Source organism: Egretta garzetta, unplaced genomic scaffold (assembly GCF_000687185.1).
Source record: "Egretta garzetta isolate BGI_Z169 unplaced genomic scaffold, ASM68718v1 scaffold504, whole genome shotgun sequence".
NCBI classification, from domain to species: domain Eukaryota; kingdom Metazoa; phylum Chordata; class Aves; order Pelecaniformes; family Ardeidae; genus Egretta; species Egretta garzetta.
In genome coordinates this window covers 892,857-912,053 of record NW_009259535.1, presented here as the reverse complement: position 1 = coordinate 912,053, position 19,197 = coordinate 892,857, and the positions used below count along the sequence as shown (strand labels likewise).

The 19,197-nt window shown below is 43.9% G+C and overlaps 1 protein-coding gene across 1 annotated transcript in view; it reads right to left on the bottom strand.

The window, feature by feature from the left end:
- LOC104125231 (probable phospholipid-transporting ATPase VA) overlaps positions 1 to 19,197 on the bottom strand; it is a 124,700-nt gene that overhangs the window by 95,090 nt on the left and 10,413 nt on the right. Inside the window, exon 3 of the mRNA XM_009637655.2 lies at positions 18,890 to 19,194. Coding sequence (XP_009635950.1) covers positions 18,890 to 19,194 — 305 coding nt within the window. The remainder of the gene's footprint in view (positions 1 to 18,889; positions 19,195 to 19,197) is intronic.

The following is a 19,197-nucleotide window of genomic DNA, read 5'->3' as shown; positions in this document are numbered from 1 at the left end:
ACTGCTACAGTCCAAAGCTCTTCTATACCCCTGGTAGGAAAAATGGCCTTCATTTTTAAAGTTTAAATCTTGTACATGTGGCTCATTTTTCTGGGTCAGTGAATAACATGTGTGTTCCATTCTAAAAAATAACACTGCTCCTTCTTTCCCCATCTTATTTATAAACCTGCCCTCCTGTCCCCTCTTCTCCCCCACCCTGTGAAGAACAAAACAGGAGAAAACTGAAGGCTTGGAAAGAGGCCAAAAGACGTGGCACTATGACCAAAAGAATCTAGAGAGAAGTCAAGCTGGATGTACATTTTCCATTTCTGTATTTCTTCACAAAACAATGTATCTCTATCCACTCTTTAGCAATCTCTATTTCCCTTCTACATAAAGCAGAACATCTGTACAGCTCAAAATGGCCTCATGTTTCCAAAATTATCACAGAGGTACAGAAGACAGCATGAGCAATGGGCAGACTCTTAGAAGTTTGTGACATTTGCAGACATTTCCCCATTTTATGGAGGATACCATTCTGCAGAGACGTCAATGCTAATGAAAATGGAAAAGCATTTAAAATGCCTGTATGTCTGATAGCGGAATGCTCCCTATAGCACCATCAAAGTCTTTGCCAGAAAGGCTTCAGCTCTGACTATTTATAAATCTCAACTTTCTAATTATGGCTGACCATAAATAGCATTTTGGTATCCCAGTTTATGTAAGAAAACCTGAGTACTATTCAGGAAATAGTACTATTCAGGAAATTTGATGGAGCCAGACTCTTTGCAGTGGTGTCCAGCAACAGGACAAGGGGCAATGGGTACAAACTGAGACATAAGAGGTTTCAGTTGAACATGAGGAAAAACTTCTTTACTTTGAGGGTGACAGAGCACTGGAACAGGCTGCCCAAGGGGGTTGTGGAGTCTCCTTCTCTGGAGATATTCAAAGCCCACCTGGACGAAGTCCTGTGTAACATGCTCTAGGAGAACCTGCTTTAGCAGGAGGGTTGGACTAGATGATCTCCCGAGGTCCCTTCCAACCCTTGCCATTCTGTGATTCTGTGAAATGTAAGAAGGGCTCCCAAGTAATGTTTTAAAAGGATACCATAAACGGTTAACCTAACATCTTTCTTTTGGTATTATATTTGAGTGGACTCAGATATGCCCACAGCTTTTGAAAGCCTATGTTTCTTGGGTGAGCGTGGTGGCAGAGGTACGCGGGCGGAAAGGCTCCATCCGCTGACAACATGAGGTTGGAATGAGAGGGGTCCCTTGGCACCGTGCTGGCACAGGGCCGGGGGCAGCCTGGGTCTGGGTTTCTGGCTGGCTGCTGGGTTTGCCAGCTTCAGCTACACTTGACAGGAAAAGGAAAGTCTCTCTGGTGAGAAATGAAGCATGACAATTGTTAGAAAAACAGGGGATGCAATAACAAAATTAAAGGAGTTTTGGCAAAATTGGGCCTATAATGGAGCACGGGATTTGGTGCTGATGAGCAGCTTAGTGATACACACAGCACGATGAGAAGAGCTGTTTCTGAGGAGCACATCCCTGGCTTGTATAAAGCAACAGAAAAGCAGTAATTAGGCTTAAAACTCAGTAACATTTAGGCAAAAATTTGTAATGAAGTTTGATAGTCGTAAAAAAGTCAGACAAGCAGGTGAGAGGTATCTTAGTATGATTCAATTTTCTTATCATCAGTACAAAGGTAAAATACTTTCCTGTTAAGACCACTTTTACGCACATCCGCCCTCCTGATGAGATAACATTTTCATTTCACCGAATTTCAGCTGTCCAGATGTGAAGAATCTCATCTGCTCTACTTGCCTAGACATCTTCATAGCAGATGGCAAGGGGGGCGAGGGCATTTCTGGCAGGTGATTCTTTCCAGCAGAAGATAGATGGGACAAACAACCCAGCTTTCTGCCTAGGCTAGTGAGGAGGTCTAAGAGTTTGGTGGGACTGAATGCCTAATATCCAAACAGCTGAGGCCACGCAAGACAAATCTCATGCTGCTCCAGATGGTTTCAGAGAACACCGAGCAACTTCAGCATTTTAAAGGAAGTTTGGCTTGTGGATACAGAGGCTGATTAATGACTTACTCTCACCTTTTCTGGGAATCCCAGGTTTCCCTCTGATCAGATATTCACATGGAAGTCCTTTATTCTGCTGCATAGAATCACAGAATGGTTTTAGGCTGGAAGGGACCTTCAAAGACCACCTAGTCCAACCCCCCTGCCATGGGCAGGGACACCTTCCACTAGACCAGATTGCTCAAAGCCCCGTCCAATCTGACCTTGAACACTTCCAATGATGGGGCATCTGCACCTTCTCTGGGGAACCTGTTAGTAAAAAATTCCTTCCTAATGTGTAATCCAAATCTCTGAGTTTAAAAGTGTTGCATAGTCCAGTCTTAGGGAAGGTAAGTGAACACAGAATTAGGCTTAATGTTTCTCTCGCTTATTGGCACTTCCTCCCAGCAAGTTTTCCAAAACCACACACCCTGATTTTAGTCTGATGACACAAGTGATCCTAATATCTAGGTGTTTGCAGAACTCCTCATTACCTCCACTAAAAAAACTGTGAGGATGTTGCATGAGAAAAGATTCTCACCTTCTGAAATATTTTCAGAATAAACCTGCTAGAGACAGTTTCAGTATTACCCTTTTTTGCTCTGAAGTCTTTTTTTTTTTTTTATTTGACCTTTGGAACAAATATTTCACAGGATTATTTGTAGCTAAGGAACACGATAGAGAACTTAGAATATTCTTTCTGCCCATAATTTGTTACTGTACATACATCTTTATTCCGCATTGTTCCTTTCCTTCTAAATTCTACCACCTCTACCAGCTGGCAACTGTTACTGTGCAGTAACATTTTTTCAATAAAGAGGCATTTCTGAAAGTGGTTATTTCTGCACATGGCACCTCCAGATGTTTTGCTTTGTCTTAACTAAATGCCCACCTTTTTTTCTAGGGTGCTTGACGATGACCCTTTAAAATATTTTTTATTTTAGAGTTTCTCTGAGAGTCGCAGGAGAAGTAAATTTTAATCCATTTATCACAGCACTGTGGGGACTCATTGGGTCCTTACAGATGGTAGATACAGCATTCTTTATAACTGGGACTGTAGTTTTTCAATAACTTACTTGTTACTCCATTTAAAGAGATTTTGAAATCAGATCACTAATAACTCAAAAATCCAAGGAAAATGTAAAAAATCAAGTCTTTCTACATAAGACAGCTGCTTTGAAAACCCCTGAAATGAGAAAATCAAGACACTGAACTCCCATTCAGTTTAAAAGGGAAGCAAATCACTAACAAAGGCCTCTTTTAAAAGTCATAGTTCAAACCTCAAAAACCCTGTGAGGTAAATCATGCTGTTCCCATTTTGTGGACCATGACTTTGATGCACAGAAAGGGTTATGTAACCTGCTGAAGATCCTGTTGAAGACCCCGGTGGAGATCTGCTGACTCCCCATAAGTCTGATTAAGATTCAATGCCATCCTGTTTACCAAAATGCTTGCAGGTCTTCCAGATTTCAACAAGACACTAGACCAAACAAGACCAGAAAAAGGTGGGAGGAGGGAACATGTCTCTAGCATAGATTTAACAGTGCTTGGGATGAACAGGAAGGATATGGTAACCACATCCTCGTTCACCGATGCCCGTAGAGCCCTGACTTGGGGAGGATATAGCTTGCCTTGGACTGCTGACTTTCTCTTACAGGTGATGTTCCCATCTTGCTGCAGGGAGAGTTCATGTGCCTGTGAAGCAAAACTAGTCTGTCATGATATAGAAAACTATCTATCGAAAAAAGAAATCAAGGGCTGGATGGAAATCAAAACCATCACAGAGTCCCCGTCTCCTCCCAGGGCTCATTTCAAGGCCCAGCTGTAAGCACTAACAGTTCATTTTGCTGGCATTAGAGGTCAGAACCACATTCGTCTTTTGCACTATTTTTTAATTTATCTTAACATTGGCCTTATCTTAAGCGGCCTTCTAATAACCAAATCTTGTGTATTTTTCTCCAATTGTCTCTCCCATAGCTGACCTCTACAGCGCTAACTAAAAAGCCATCAGTTCATCAATCTTGCAGGCACAATATTTTGTCCACAGCAGCTAGTAAGAAGCACTCTTTCTGAAAACATGCAAGCAGAAAATAAACTCAAGAATGCTGATGCAAAAAGTAACTTGTTTTGGCAAGTTCAAGTATTTGTGTATGTATATCTACAAGGTGTTGGTTGCAAAGCTAATTTCTACTTCATCCTAAGCATTGTAGAAGAATAACCAAAACAAAACACAAACCCCCCAAATACCAGTGCTTGTCAAGTGGGAGGAAAACCCAAAACACACTGGCAGGAGAAAAATATTTACTTCCCGGCATCTAAAATTATTATGGGCATTAGAAAGCATTTAGGAAAACGCCTTTTAGAAAACCACTGAAGTGTTATTTTAATAACTTGAAACAGGAGACAGAGCCAGTGCTACTGAGCCATGAAGTCTGGCTCTGTTCTTCCTGCCCCAGCAGGCTGCATTAAGGACCACCTGGACTGCCCTTGCAGCCTGATCTCTTTGTCAACCATCAGCCCTCTCTGTGCCAGGAGAGTTCAAAGCACAACTTCAGAAGTAAGGCACCTCCCCTGGAAACATAAAATCAGGACCAGAAGTTTGAGCTGGCCAAAGCATAATCCCAGGTCATGGTGAAAAGACTGGATTTCCACGTTCCTGGCTATTGTGCGTTGCCTGCTTTCAGTACCATGAAAACACTGCGGTTATTTTGGCCATCAGTTTCTGGACTTTTTGGAGGCCTGCGGAAAAAGACCTACCTCTACGTGTGTAATAGATACTCATTTGGTGGCTGCCCACTATTATTCAGAGGCTTCTTGATACACGGCACAGCTATTCGAAGTAGACAGCTGTCCCAGCATACAGACTGCTAACCTGTTAAGCAAGAAGTCACGCTTTCTCCTGGCAAGATGGCAAAACTGTCACTCTGGCCATTTTCTCCTTGTACCCACCCTGTAGCAAAGCAAACCAACTGATGTTTACAAAATGTCCTCTGCTTCCTTACCAGGAAACAGCTAGGGCTCCATTCGTATACATTTTATGACTTATTAAGCTCCCAATACATCTTTTTAATACTTTCCCACTCCAAGGACTGAACATTTGATAGTGCTACCTACAGCTGTAAACATTTTAACCTCAGTATTTCTCCTTAATTGGAACGTGTATGTGAACCAGGTTCACAGAGTCCTCCGAAGCGCAAAATAATCTTGAAACTGAAGCTGGAGACGTTTGAACCAACTGCTGTACAACCTGCTTTCCTCTCTAAGCGGTATGGCCGTAACAAAGCATCATGTGCCCCACACAGACTGGCTAACAGGCCTTGCTGAGCGGCTCGGAGACACCCACCCGAGTAACGCTGCGCTGGGTTCTGCCCATACCGACACACCAGCCTGCCGCGGTGCTGACACAGACCTCCTGGCTGGGCAGCATAAATGTCCCTTGGAGGTCCCCTACACACATCGCCAGGGATTGCCCTTACAACAGGGACAGATGCGGACGGACATCAAGTATGGAAGGCAGTGAAGTTTAAGTCGGTGATCACAGGAGGTGATCCTGTACATCATATGGAGGGTGTCAAGACTGACCAAAGGAAGGTCTGACTTGTAAAAAGGGTCTTATTTTAGAAAGCCAGGGGAAAACTCATGGCTCAAAGAGTTATCTTGCTGACTTCAAGCAGGGTAAACATTACTCTGGAATACAAACTGCCTGTGCTGCTGTGGCACCAACAGGTTACTTTCTGAAGCTTTGGAAAACTCCTAAGAATGTTGTGCTCCCTCTTCCTAAGAATTAAAGAGCAGCTTTTTCACTTTATTTAAATTCTCAGTAAAAATGGATTCAGATGGAAGAAATACAGTAGAAGGATAACAACTTGCAATAGCACTTGTTTACATCTGCTTCACTTGAATATCTTAAGCCTAAATCCAGTTTGTTTCATTTGCTTTTCAAGACTGAATCATGAGTCTTCTGGTAATTTAATCTGTGCTGATGTGGTAAATCACACCTATTATATACAAGTCTCTTAAAAAAAAAAAAAAAGGTGTTTTGACAGGGTTCTATTTTTCACAATTTACTTCCTTATCCAAAGTTACTCAGGGAACACTCCTGCATTAACTGCCAGTGATGAGAATCATGGTTTACCATCCATTTGGTCACTGGTTAAACTGAAATAACCCCCCAAAATTAAGTGTACTCATGAAATTTCCATCTCCATTTATTGAACATTCTTCCTGGCTTTTTTCAGTCTAAGGACAATAAATTAGAGCAGGGTGCAGGGTCCCAAACTCCCACCAGCTGTGCCCCATCCACAAACAGAAAACTGCTAGCCGTGTGCACTTGGCCGTGTTTGGGCCGACAAGCCCTGCTAAGAGACAGCATGCCAGTAATGGCCTATGTTGCTTCCAGAGCAGCAAGCACCTCTGCATGGTGCTCTGAAGGTGTTTAGATATACCAGGTGGGACAACCCTGCTTCATGCTGAATGTGCGCTGTATAAACATGCTTTTTACAGCCAAGAGTTTTAAGGACTGGCATTCATGTAACCAACTGCGTAGGAAGTCACAAAAAAAAAAAAATCTCTTTTTCTGGGCTTTGCTTCCAAAGTTATGCTTGGGCAAAAAGATGAACAGACTAAGCTTTCTAAATACACAGCTCATAGTTTCTCACTGAGTACTGCATACCACCTTAGTGCTCCCACTAAATATGTACAGGTGCGTAGCACAGTAATAGAAGTTACAGGGAACACTGACTGGGGGCACTTCCTTTGCAGATGATATTTTCATATTAAGTATGACCTCGGTGGAATGAACTGCTGTGGAATCTAACTGGAACTAATGAGTTACAAAAGCAGGTCAGAAAAGAGTTAGACATGGATGAGGAGACATCCCACAGAAGCGCTGGACATCTGGATGTATACTCAGTAACTGGAAAAGTTAAGAACTCTGCTCCTGAATGATCAGCAATCGGGTTTGCATGTACTTTGAATACTGCTCGATTAGCTGGGGCAATGCACCATTGGTCTTAACCACTTCTGTAGATATCATTGTGTTTCTAAACTTTCTTCCAGCGGTAAAGAGCAAGTACTGTATTTTTCTTGCTTAAAACTTTTTGGAAGGGTGAAGCACCATCAACTCAGGCATGCTTTCTGTAAACGTGGATAGTGGTTAGAAAACACAACAAAAAACCAAACCCAAAAACCTTTCTAGAAGTTGCTGGAGGGAATGTTATTATGACCAAGAGGCTGGATTCACTGCAGAAACCAGCTATTTCTGGTGATAAAGCATAAAGGTTAAACAACTGAGGAGAAGATTGCCAGATGTAAAATGGAAAGTTTCCAATTTAGGAGCAGCAGAGGAAGAACATGAATTAATATGCAAGGACCAAATTAGCAATATAAAAATCCTCCAAGCCAAACCAAATGCCATTGAAAATAAACTCATGAACTCTCCTCCCTCTCTTCTGCTCCCTGCATTCCAAGGAGGATTGAGTTTAGAATAACCATGCGGAATTTTAGAGAAATCTTACACTAAAATGCTGAACGAAGGCTTTAAAAGGTAGAGACACTGTATATGCTTAAAAGACGCTATTTCTGTCTTTATCATGCTAGATTCTTCTTCAGTACTTCTGTCTGAAAAACAAATAAATGTCTGGGGCTTAAGTTTTCTCAAGAGTTTTATCTTCAGTGAGATTGCTAATGATTCTTTAAGAGTTTTGAAGCTGGGGTGTCGTGGTTTAACCTGGCTGGCAACTCAGCACCACGCAGCCGCTCGCTCACTCCCCCCCCTCCCTCAGTGGGATGGGGGAGAGAATCGGAAAGAAAATAAAAGGTTAGAGCCGAGGGCTGAGATAAAGACAGTTTAGTAAGAGAAAATAATAATAATAGTAATAATGAGAATGGTAACAGAATATACAGAATATACAAAACGAATGATGCACAACGCAATTGCTCACCACCCGCCGACCGATGCCCAGCCCGTCCCGAGCCGCGAGCAGTCTCCCCGCGACCGACCGACCGAACTAACCCCCCCCCAAGCATGACGTTATATGGTATGGAATAGCTCTTTGGACAGTTTGGGTTAGCTGTGTTAGCTGGGCTGTACTCCCAGCTTGTTATGCACCTGGGCAAGCAGGAGAAGCTCAAAAAGTCCTTGAGTAGTCTGAGCACTACTTGGCAACAGCTGAAAACATCAGTGTGTTATCAACATTCTTCTGGTACTAAATCCAAAACACAGCACTATGCTAGCTACTATGAAGAAAATTAGCTCTATCCCAGCCGAAATCAGGACATGGGGTAATAACTGAGAATTTCTATGTGGCTTATTAACTGGAAGAAAAAACAAACACAAAAAAAAAGCCCCAAATAAAAAACACATCAACAACCAAACACTTGGCAAATACATAAAATCCACTGGTTGTTGACTTTTTGTCCTAGACTACATTTCAGTGCTAGCTTGGTTAGCTCTATGCATAGCAATACACTGTCAGGCTGGGGACCCCATGCTGCAATATTCTTTGGCAGATGGGTCTTACAGGTCTTGCACACATTTTTCTGGCATGAGCTGACAGACGTCCTTCTCCAGGAAGAAAAGCTATTTCACTGCTAATAAGTCAAGTTTATCACATAACATGGACATGGTAGGACTCAAAAAACAAGAGTCCGCTGTGGTATTGCTGAAATTGAGGGGCTATCATGGATTGTTCAGTCCATGACAAGGGCTGTTACGGACTTTAAATTGGACTTCTGGAAAATGGGGATAGCAGCACCACTAGACTGCTGCTGCTGGTTGGCTCAGCTGTGGTACAGCTTTTCTGCTGAGCTTGCATTTTGGAAAGCTCCTACAGGATCTGGCAGCTTCCACACACAACCATGATCCCATCACAAAAAGCAGACAGATGCAAGGAACTGCACTGAAAATAAATGAGAGACATGGAAGAACAACCCGACAGGAGACAGCACATTTAAGCCTGAACAATCAGGAACAGCAGAGTGTCAAATGCTGCAATCAAGATTAACAGAATTTAGGACTTTCAAGATAGCAAACAGTGGTGTGACATCTTACGGTGCTGCACCTCTTATACAGCTACATGGTATGTCTGCACATGCCTATCCTCCCATATGAACAGGCACTAAAATTCCAGCATAGAAATTGGTGACCAAGGGTAAATCAGTGATACTCAAAATTAGCAGAATAATTTCACCACTGATCCCTCTGATTCAATCCCTGATCACCTAGCAATATCCCTTGCAGGTTTTAACATCTGATCCTACTGGACATAAAATGTAATCCTATCAGCCATATGTGGTATTTGTGAGACACCTGACAGTGAAGCCCCACTTTCACTCTTTTAACAGCCACGATTATGTCAAACAGACAATCGCCCCCTGCATTTTAAGAGACACAGCTTGCAAAGTGGTTTTAGTTGACCTAATACTTAGGTACACCCAAATAAACAGAAGAAAGCAGAATGAGGAACCTCCTACCTTATGTTTCAATACTCCTCCCCAAAAGCTGCATCTGAGGTTAAATAGCAAATAATATCCCAAAATTCCAAGATTCCTCACATTATGTGGGCAGCCTGGAAAACTCCACAGACATGCAAATGTAATCAGTTATTCAAAGAGGAAAATTATTTATTGATAACAACTCATCCATTGTTTCTCAGCACTGAGATAAATTATATAAATACATTTCAGGAGTATGAGCAATATGTTAATGGCTAATGCTGAAGTCAGAATGTGGCAGGAGATGGAACAGTGGATACTGGGTTATCCCTTTCACCTGACAGGGAAACATACTTGCATCTGTGATTCCAAAGCGTAGTTCTTAAATAAATCATTAAATATATTGAGCAGGACAGGCTACTCTTCTACAGTCCAAAAATCATATGGAGCATTAACAGGAATAAAAATCTATCCTCCCTGAGTTTACTAATGGGATTCATCTTAGCTGAACTGAACTTAGCTGTATGACCAAGACATCTAGTTCAGCTTCACCTGTATCATCACTGGAGAGAGGTAAGGACCTCCTGATTCAAACTAACCTAAGGTATGTGTCTCAAATAAACTGGAAGGATTTCCCACCTCTTCCACCCTGCCCTGAACTGTTCAGTGCTCCCCACTGACTATGGCACAAGTGCAGATGACTTGGTCAGGCTGGACACATTCCTTTTAGCTAAAAGCAACGTGAAATAAATCTCACCTCATGTCCCATAAAGAACCTGACAAACTCCTTCAGGAAACACCCTTGTCAGGTCAGAGAGAACCTAATCAGCACTTGAGAGGGTTTCCTGCCAGCCAGCCACAATAAGCGGATTTTGAGAGATGCTGAACGTGCCCACAGTTGTATTTAGGTGACTGCTGCTCAGCACTTCGTGTGTTGGCCTTTATTTTGGGAGATTTCACAACAACTTGCCCAACAACTGGTTAGTGAACCAAATCAGTATATTCAGGTTGTTAGTGGAAGCCAGGAAGGTGAAGAGACAAGGGGCAAGCATACAGGTATATGGCTGTGCAACCCAGAAAAAGCCTAGCAAGCATAAGGTAACATACAAAGGTAAAGAGTGATGGTTACAAATGCTGTCACTTCACAATGGACTTTCTCTCCAAAAGGTCAAAACTAAAGCCTCCAACAAAACTACAGAAATATCAAATATTCCACAATAGTGTTCACACCCTCAGTGTTAATATAATAGCAACACAGATATATGAGAACTGGAGTGCAGTTGTCAGTCAAACATTTAAACTCTTCCTTGAAGTAGGTCAGTATTTCCAGGCAACCAGAACATAAAAACAAAACAAGTGACCTCCATGCTTATTATAACAAATCTCCAGCAGAGTCTGGGTTTATGAAATGACTGTGCATGATGCAAATGTTGGCTGCTGCACTGGAGAGATTGGCCTATTTGTTACTCTAGAGAAATTGTGATCAGACAAGAATAAAATTGTAATAAAATAGCAGAGGAGATGGCAGATGTTTCCCACCCATAAAATGCATACCTTGCCCCTGGAAACACATGCCTTGCCAGTTCAAGACTGTCCTTTGACCTTACAACATGGCCTTAAGGATGTAGGCTGACCACAGCAGAGATCTTTACCCGCAATGCTCTTGAAACAGAAGAAAATATTGCTCCTGTTGGAGCAAATAACTAGGTGGTAGTTTGCCAGCTCATAAGGGTTAGATATCCTCAGCAGCCAACAGGACAGAACACCCTATGAGCTGGGTAGCTAGTAGCTTTCTATGGACAGGCTGTGTAGCTGTATCCTAGAAAGAGCAAAAGAGAGAATGTTGCTCTTCTCCACTTACATCTCGCATGCACTGAAAGCTCTTAGTTTGAACTCCCCTCGTTCCCACTTCCTGAACACACAGCAAAGATTAAACCAACTCATTCAGAAACATGCAGGTCATCTTCCTCAAACTAAGTCTCAAACTAAAAAGGCTTGCTTTATCAAATCTTTCAGAATCAAAGGTGTATTTGTATATGTACATTTTCCTCAGTCGAGCTCAATATTGGGGCCGCTCAAGCTCCTGGAACAGGATGTCGCTGTTACGCCTTCTGTACCTCCTCTCCCCTCCACACCACGACAACCACCTACCTAGGAAAAGCTGTAAACTAGCATCTTTCTCACATTTGCGTTGTGGCTGCATTTTGGGTGTGGGTCAACTTTTGTGCTTGACATACATCAGAGGAAGCTGCTGCCCATACCTAAACAAAGTTATCAGTAAGAGGTCAGTGAGCTGGCTCTTAGCATCGAGTCAGCTCCTTACTTTATGATTATGCCATTCACAGAAATGAACTCTCCCTGGCCCAGTGCGTGGAGACTCCCACTGTCTTGCTTCCACATCCTGGTGAGACAAGGTCAGGCAGAGTGTATTGCTGCAGGGTAGCAGCAGGGTTCAGATTGTGTTTCTGCTGTGGATCTCTTCTGGGTACAAACATGACTGGCCGCTGACATAGTTGCATTAGTGCCAGCTACCAAGTGAAAACACTGAGCCTGAAGGTAAGCCATGGAAACTGGTTCACCTCCCCAACTATGTGAAGTGAAACAAATTGTTCTGCTTTTCATGAACTTAATTGCTCTCAATATATGTGGTTGCTAAAACCAAGCCTGCACGGCGTAAATCCTGCAAGTTTGGCGTAACCCTGAAGCTGTGCATTCAGCTTGCCAGCTGCACTGCCCTTACTGTGTATATACACAAAAAGTCTACATAACCAAAAGGCCTAGTGTTGCAGGGGAAGACAGGGGCACCTCTTGTGCAGGGCGACTACACTGCAAATGGGGAGCATGCTGGGTTACACAGCAAGGAGAGATTTGGCACTCGGACTTCTCCTGCTGCTGCGTCAATGTAGGCAGCCTGTCCATCCACAAGCGTTGTGTAAGCCTGCATGAGGCGTCCGAGTAAGTCCTGTCCAGTGGCAGGGAGCCTCCTTTTTTCTCTATTTTCATCTTCCTTATCAGCCAACATTAGTCAGAAGGGGGAGGGAAAACCAGACAAAGCCATTTAAGTCTCCTTCATTGGAATAGTCCTCCAACATTCCTATAGCAAAATTAAGGCCTCCCAGAGAGAGCTTGAGAGCACAACTCTAGTAAGTACTTCTGGAGGACTGGTCTGCTAGCAGGAGGAATGCCCTGGCTAAGTTATGCCATGCTAGCTAATAAGCAGTTCCATAAAACATTAATCTATAGCATGGTGGTCAGGGTTTTCAATTCTGATTTTGAGTTCTGCTGACTAGATGACACATGGAAGATGGAATCTGGAATCACAGTATCAGGCAGAGTTGAACAACACATGCTCTTCTTTCCTCTTGCACAGTTTCTTTGGAAACTTCTTCTGTACTCTGACAGAATCAAGTAGGTCTGATATTCTTACGGCAACCTCTAGCAATAATCATGGTCTCAAGATAATACCAACACGAGAGCAAGTAGATCTGTGCACAAGGTAGCCACTTATACTTCTGTGCTGTGGTCTGCTTAACACAAACTACAGTGTCCCTCCAGAGTGCAGCATGTATCTGCAAAAATTAATTTGGGGACATTGCTAGGTCTCAGTGGAGATTAACAGTATCCTCTTTGGCAGTTAGCCAGAGGCATGTGAAACAGCCTACAACTGCTCTCATGACAGCCTATACAAATGAAAGAGCTTAGTAATAAGAGGCAAGCATTTTTCTTTTCCAGTAGTGAAGCTCAGGCACTTAGAAAATTTGCCCTGCACTGAATAGCAAATAAACTGCATAGATATAGTTGGACAGACAGATGGGTTCTCCTGTGCATTACAGCTGGCTACATCTCAGAAGATTAGCACAGACGTCCCTTGCTACTAGGATAAACTACTACCAAAGGAAATTCCTCCCTATCAGTGTAAGAGAAGAGCCTCTACTACATCTCCCAGTGAGTCTACTCGCTGTCAGCGGGGCTCAAACTGAAGTGAAGGACAAAGACACAGTTAACGTGAACAGAGCCGCCCCTCTGTGAAACGAGGGAACACTGACTTCACCAACAGATTCAGACTGCTACTTTCTGCTTTCAGCTTTCTGTTCACCAAGCTCACTCACAGAGGAAACTGAGTAATCCCAGGTAGTTTCCTCTTGAATCACATCAAGTGACATTTGTGTTCTGGAAGGGATGAGACAAGCTTATTTCTTCTGGTGAGAAGTTTCTTACCCTGCCAGCACGTCTTGGGACCAGAAGCTACTCTGGTCTATTCAGGTAGTAGTGGGAGATAATCACAACCCAACTCCCCAGAGACTGGTGTTGCCAGCAACATAAGGCACCGAAGTAGTGAAGTGGTTGCAGGGCAAGTCATCATGTGGCTACTTTAGAGGCCGTGAGCGGGATCTGCTGTGTCCTTGCGAGGATTTGGTGACACTGCTGTATCTTTTTTTCTTCAAGCCTGGAACTACTTTCGCTGGCGCGTTGACAGAGGGGAAGAAGGGAACATATTTTGGAAACTGTAGGAAACACGTTGCCCACATGAAACTCTCTTCTTTCCTCCTCTTGACTTTTGCAGAAAGAAACTAACATTTAATGTAAAACAGCCTGAGCTGTCTGAGTGCCCCATTGAACATTTTCCACACCTCAGGGGAGACAAATATCCGGTCGTAAATTCTAATTTGTCATGGATTTTCTAAGTCACAGGTTGACAGAAGAAGCAGTTATGACTCTCTGATCAGTATGCAGAGACCATTTCACTCTCTAGCAATACTGTTGAATGGACACAGCAAGAGTTAGAGAGTAGATTGAAAAAGCAAAGCTGAAAAAGCAAAGCCCTTTGGTTTTGAACATAAGGCTCCTAGAAAACTGCTAGCAGAGATTATTTCACCAACACAGCACTGAGTCAGTAACAAAATGTAACTCCCTTCTGGACAAGTGCCATTATTTGTTGTGATTGTAGTTATCACTATTCATCTTCTATTTACATACCATTTAAATGTATACCATACTTTCTAACAGCACACTGAAAACAAAGCCCCTGCTTAGAAGTTTTAACACTTCTGCTCCAGTGACAAATTTAGTTCTATCAAATATTTAACAGTGGCATCAACATGTGCATCCTCTAATTATCTGGAACAAGCATTTACATGTGCGATCCACAACTGCAGCCAGAGCTGGTGAGCACTGGAGGACAGTAACTGCAAATAAAAAATAACCCTCCCACCCGCCATGTCCAAGATAATAATACAGATAACTAGCCAAACAAGCTTTCACGGTTAAGATCGTGAATTTGTAATCTCCAAACTTCAACCTCCATCCCTGGGTGATGGAAATGAGGAGGAGGAACAAAGAGAGGAGACCAAGATGATCACAGGTTTGCAATGCTTATGCGGACAAAACATTTTTCTGCAGGCTGGGCTCTAATGCCTTTGTAACTTCCCTCCATTTAAACCAACTAAGAAAGAGTTTTGGCTGTGATCCAGCATTCCTAACTTAAACACCTGCACTGAATCTAAATTCTAGGTGACCTGTGAAACTGCCCTCCTATGGTAAGTGCCTAATTTCCTCTGTATTGGCAAACAGGAGAGGTGCCCTTAAAGGCCTCCAGAGAGAGGCCGTATTAACTTCTCTTTGCTAAGAAACCTTCCCTCTCTACCTATCAAGACCCTGACTGCTCTTACAGGCAGACCTGCAAACTCCATCACAGAGCAACACAAGTCTGCAATTTTCCAGCGTGTTTCATTCCTCGACATATGCTGCCAATTCAAACTCAACAGCTTCTTTCAATTTATTCAAAGAATCAGGTCTTTTCCCTTTCCATCATCTGACTCTAGAAAGCAATACCTTTTGAGGGACTCTCCAAAACATCCAGAACTTCTAAACGAAAGCAGTCTTCTTTCTGTGAAAACAAGCTGCATCTCTCTTCAGCTTTTTACTTTAGGTTGCATCATGCATTGCTGTTCTATCGTCTGGTAAGTGTTGCCAACTATGAGCCACTGAGTCACTGATTCAAGCAGCGCCTGTCTGAGAATGGGTCATCTGAGTCCACACCACTGGGCAGGCGGGAGGAGGAAGGCCTGGTCTGTGCACCAGCTGTCAAGCAGCCAGCATAGCAGGAGAGCACTATTTTCCCCCACATCAGATTTACTGACATGACCTGCCTGCGTGGGCTGCTCCAGGGGACCTCCCAGTGGACACTGCTCGCATGCTGTGGAACCTCCTCCTGATGAGCTGGCCTGAGTAGCAGTAGGCTTTGCCTACCCCTGCTTTCTCTCTGTCCTGTAGATCTTGCATCATAAATTGCTGCTTGTATCTAACAGGGGACGGGTACTTCAACAGCCAGGAAAGCAGCACACGGAGGGTATATGACTGAACACACGGGATCCGACTTGAACCTTTACTTGGTCAGTGAACAGTATATAACATGAGATAGAAGGCTTTTCTCTGCTACTGTGAAGCGAAAGTCCCTGTTGCTGACTGTTATAATTCGCTGTCCTTTGCTGTTCTCTGTGTTTGAGTGCTGTAGTCCATGTTTGAGGTGGCTCTCTTGCAGCTGTGTGGGAGGCGGGCAGGAAAGGGAGCCCGTCACGGCGCAGAGGACTGCCCTGGCACTCCTGTCTCACAGGCGGCCTCTTTCAGAGCTACACAGTACTGACCAGCAAAAGAAGAATCGCTGCTCTCTGGCAGCCCTAGGGCAGCCCGCGACTGCAGTTAACGTTCATTAAGCTGCCCTACGTACAGAGGCATCTCTATCGAGGACATCATTTGCATCAAAGTCTGCCCCCACGACACCACAAGGAAGTGGCAAGGGGCAGGGCGGGGGAGGAGAGAGAGAGAGTCTGGTCTTGTCAAAAGGTGGTAAAACTGATAAAGTGATCAGAATAAAACAGATATGGGGAGAAAAGCCGTCATTTATTATTTCCTTATGTGACATTTATACTTCAACATTTTTCCAGAAACGGAGTCTAAGATAACAAAGTAAAAGCCACATCCAATCGCTTGCGTTTCTCCTGGCACGACACCTTTCTGAGAAAACAGCTTTTCTGAACTCACACCCAGCAACTTTCATGACCTTGATACAAATCTCTTAATCTTGGTTCCCTGTCACTCGAGCTAGTGAGAATCTTAGGTTTTATCTCCAAAAATAGCAAGTTTCTAATCCCATCTTGCTCACTGGGGCTGAGAGATGTTCAAAAAGGTGACTTGATGAAGTTTAAAAAAGGCCCCAAAGGAAGATACTTGGGCAGATTAAAAACATCTATGCCAAATATTTTAACCTCCTGTTTTGATTTTCTTTTTTAACTGGGGGAGGGGAGCCTTTCCTGAGGGACTGCTGGAAGGTAGAAATAGGTGAGCTGCTACCTGGGACGAGGCCTCTGCAGAGGGCTGTAGGGACACATGGTTCAGCTCTCCTCCCAGCCAGAAAGCTGTGCCCCAACAGGTGACGGCGTTCCTCAGCTTCCACGTTTGCTGGCCCAACGTGCGCCTTTGATGCAAATGAAAAGGCAAACTACTCCCAAATTAATCTGTGTGTCACTCAACAGTAATCCAAACTCTGCAGTGAAACGAACAAATCTGACTTTTACTCTGGCACAGCACAAGTAGTACAAAGGGCAGTGTGCTTTGCTGGGACTCCCAAAAGAGCGCAAGTGATATCAACACCACAGGTTACACCTTTTCTCATAGTTATGTCGACTTTTTCGGCAGCAAAGAGGGGTATGGGAAATTGCAGGGATGGAGAAACATTCCAGAATTAATGTTCCAGTACTGGTATTCGTTAGTATTTTGAAAAGCTTCTGCAACGGGTACTTCTTCTGTTTCAATGTAGGAGACACGAGAGCTTATTTCTAAACTAATTTGGTTTGGTAAAGGCTAGATTAACCATCCTTATTAGCACTAATTTACTTAACTACAAGATCAGTCCCTTACTAGCCCTCCTGCCACCTATCTCCCTCAACACCAGAAGCGTTCGGAGTTAAGGACAACTACAGACAAGCAAGGCGCTAGGCACAGCCTTAGGTTAGTGATGCCTACATGTGTGATTTGGCAGGGTTATTTTGGGTTTTGTTTACAGAAATAAGGCCATTTTACTGGTGTTCCCATGCATGTATATCCACTGGTGGGGGAATACCCTAGGGTGAGATTTCTCATCTGATATGAGTTTGTGAAATAACAAGCTGAGTCTGCCGATGTTGAAAATGCAGCCTATTCTGAGTCCTTTTTAGCATTTTATTTTTTTTTTCGCATGCCTTTCTGCAATAGGAGAGCTGTTCTGTGCCCCGGTGCTTACGTCAGCCCAGAGGACCCCTCCCAGACAGCCTGTGGAATCAGAGTGTAAGCTTCTTGGCACGTGTTTCGTTTCTGCTAGACTTAGAAGCATCAGAAAGAGAATTAAAACCTGCTCTCTTGGAAAATATGTTCTTCTCAGTCCCCAGAAAACTTTAGGCTTAGCTACTATGAGATGACTACCTGGTACTGAGAGAAAAGCAAACCAAAAATTCTGTAAAGCTGGATTCTGAGCATATAAATGTTGGTGCACAAGTCATTTCAGTCTGATTTATGGATACCAAGGCTGTGGTCTAAATGTATAGCCCCTGTAATTAAAACAAAACAAAAAAAAAAAAAAAAGAAGTATCTGAAGGAGATAAATGACCTAATGCTCCATCCATGAGCTTTGGGAAACAGTGAAGTCACAGGGAATGATGACACTTGAGACAATAAATCAAAAGCATTTGCTTAAAAGTAAAAATGTTCAATGGAAAGACTGCCTGCCTCATTCTTTAGAAAAGCAAACAACCCAGGCTCGCTAATTCGCATGTCATGAAACCTCACAGACCTAACTAAAATGCAGAAGCCTCAGGCCTCTATCCTTCCTTTGCTCAGTGAGGATTTAATAGCAGATTAGTTGAGTGAGGTCTCATATTGCTAAAACCAAACTAATGCCTGAAACTATACGCTGGTGTAATTGACCGCTCATGCTGGGCAGTGTTCACGTAAAGGCTTACAAATCAAACACTGCGTGTGATGCTTACATTCACTTTGCCATGGACTGTCCTTCCTTTAAAGCATAAAACACTAACAAGCCCAGAGCGTATGTGTAGACCTATAAAAAATGTTGGTTACTCGTGAAGCAGTGATTTACCGCAGGACCCCACCGACCAGAGTGGATTCGCTTTCACCTGAAGGTACGGGACTGTAGGAAATCCCGCAGTTCTGAGTAAAGAGATGGGAGACACCGGTTCCAGGGGCAACCAGGAGTTTCTTCGTGCTCGGAGTGGAAACGAAAGCCCCCCACAAAAGACCTGCTCGCTTGCCCTGCTTCCACACCTCCGCTTGCCCAAGCCCCCATGCCCGGCGGGGCCCCACCACCGGCTGCCACCACAGCGGTCCCCCTCCCTGGCGGCCACCCCGCCTCACCTGCTGTACACCAGGCACTCCATGTGGTTGATCTCCTTGTCGGAGCGGTAGCGGCTGTAATCCTCCCACAGGTCCTTGATGGCAGTGACCGCCAAGATGAAGAGCACGGGGGCCAAGGCCAGCTCCGGCTGAAAGGCGTTGACGGCCGGCACGAAGTTGAGGAGGGCGATGAACACAAAGTAGACGTTGGCCAGGCGGTGGAACTGCTCGAAGAGGTTCTTGGGCAGGAAGGAGAGCGCCGTGTACTTGGTGGTCTTGAGGCGGTTGCTGGCCAGGACCGGCCTCTTGGGCTTCTCCGCCTCGGCCTC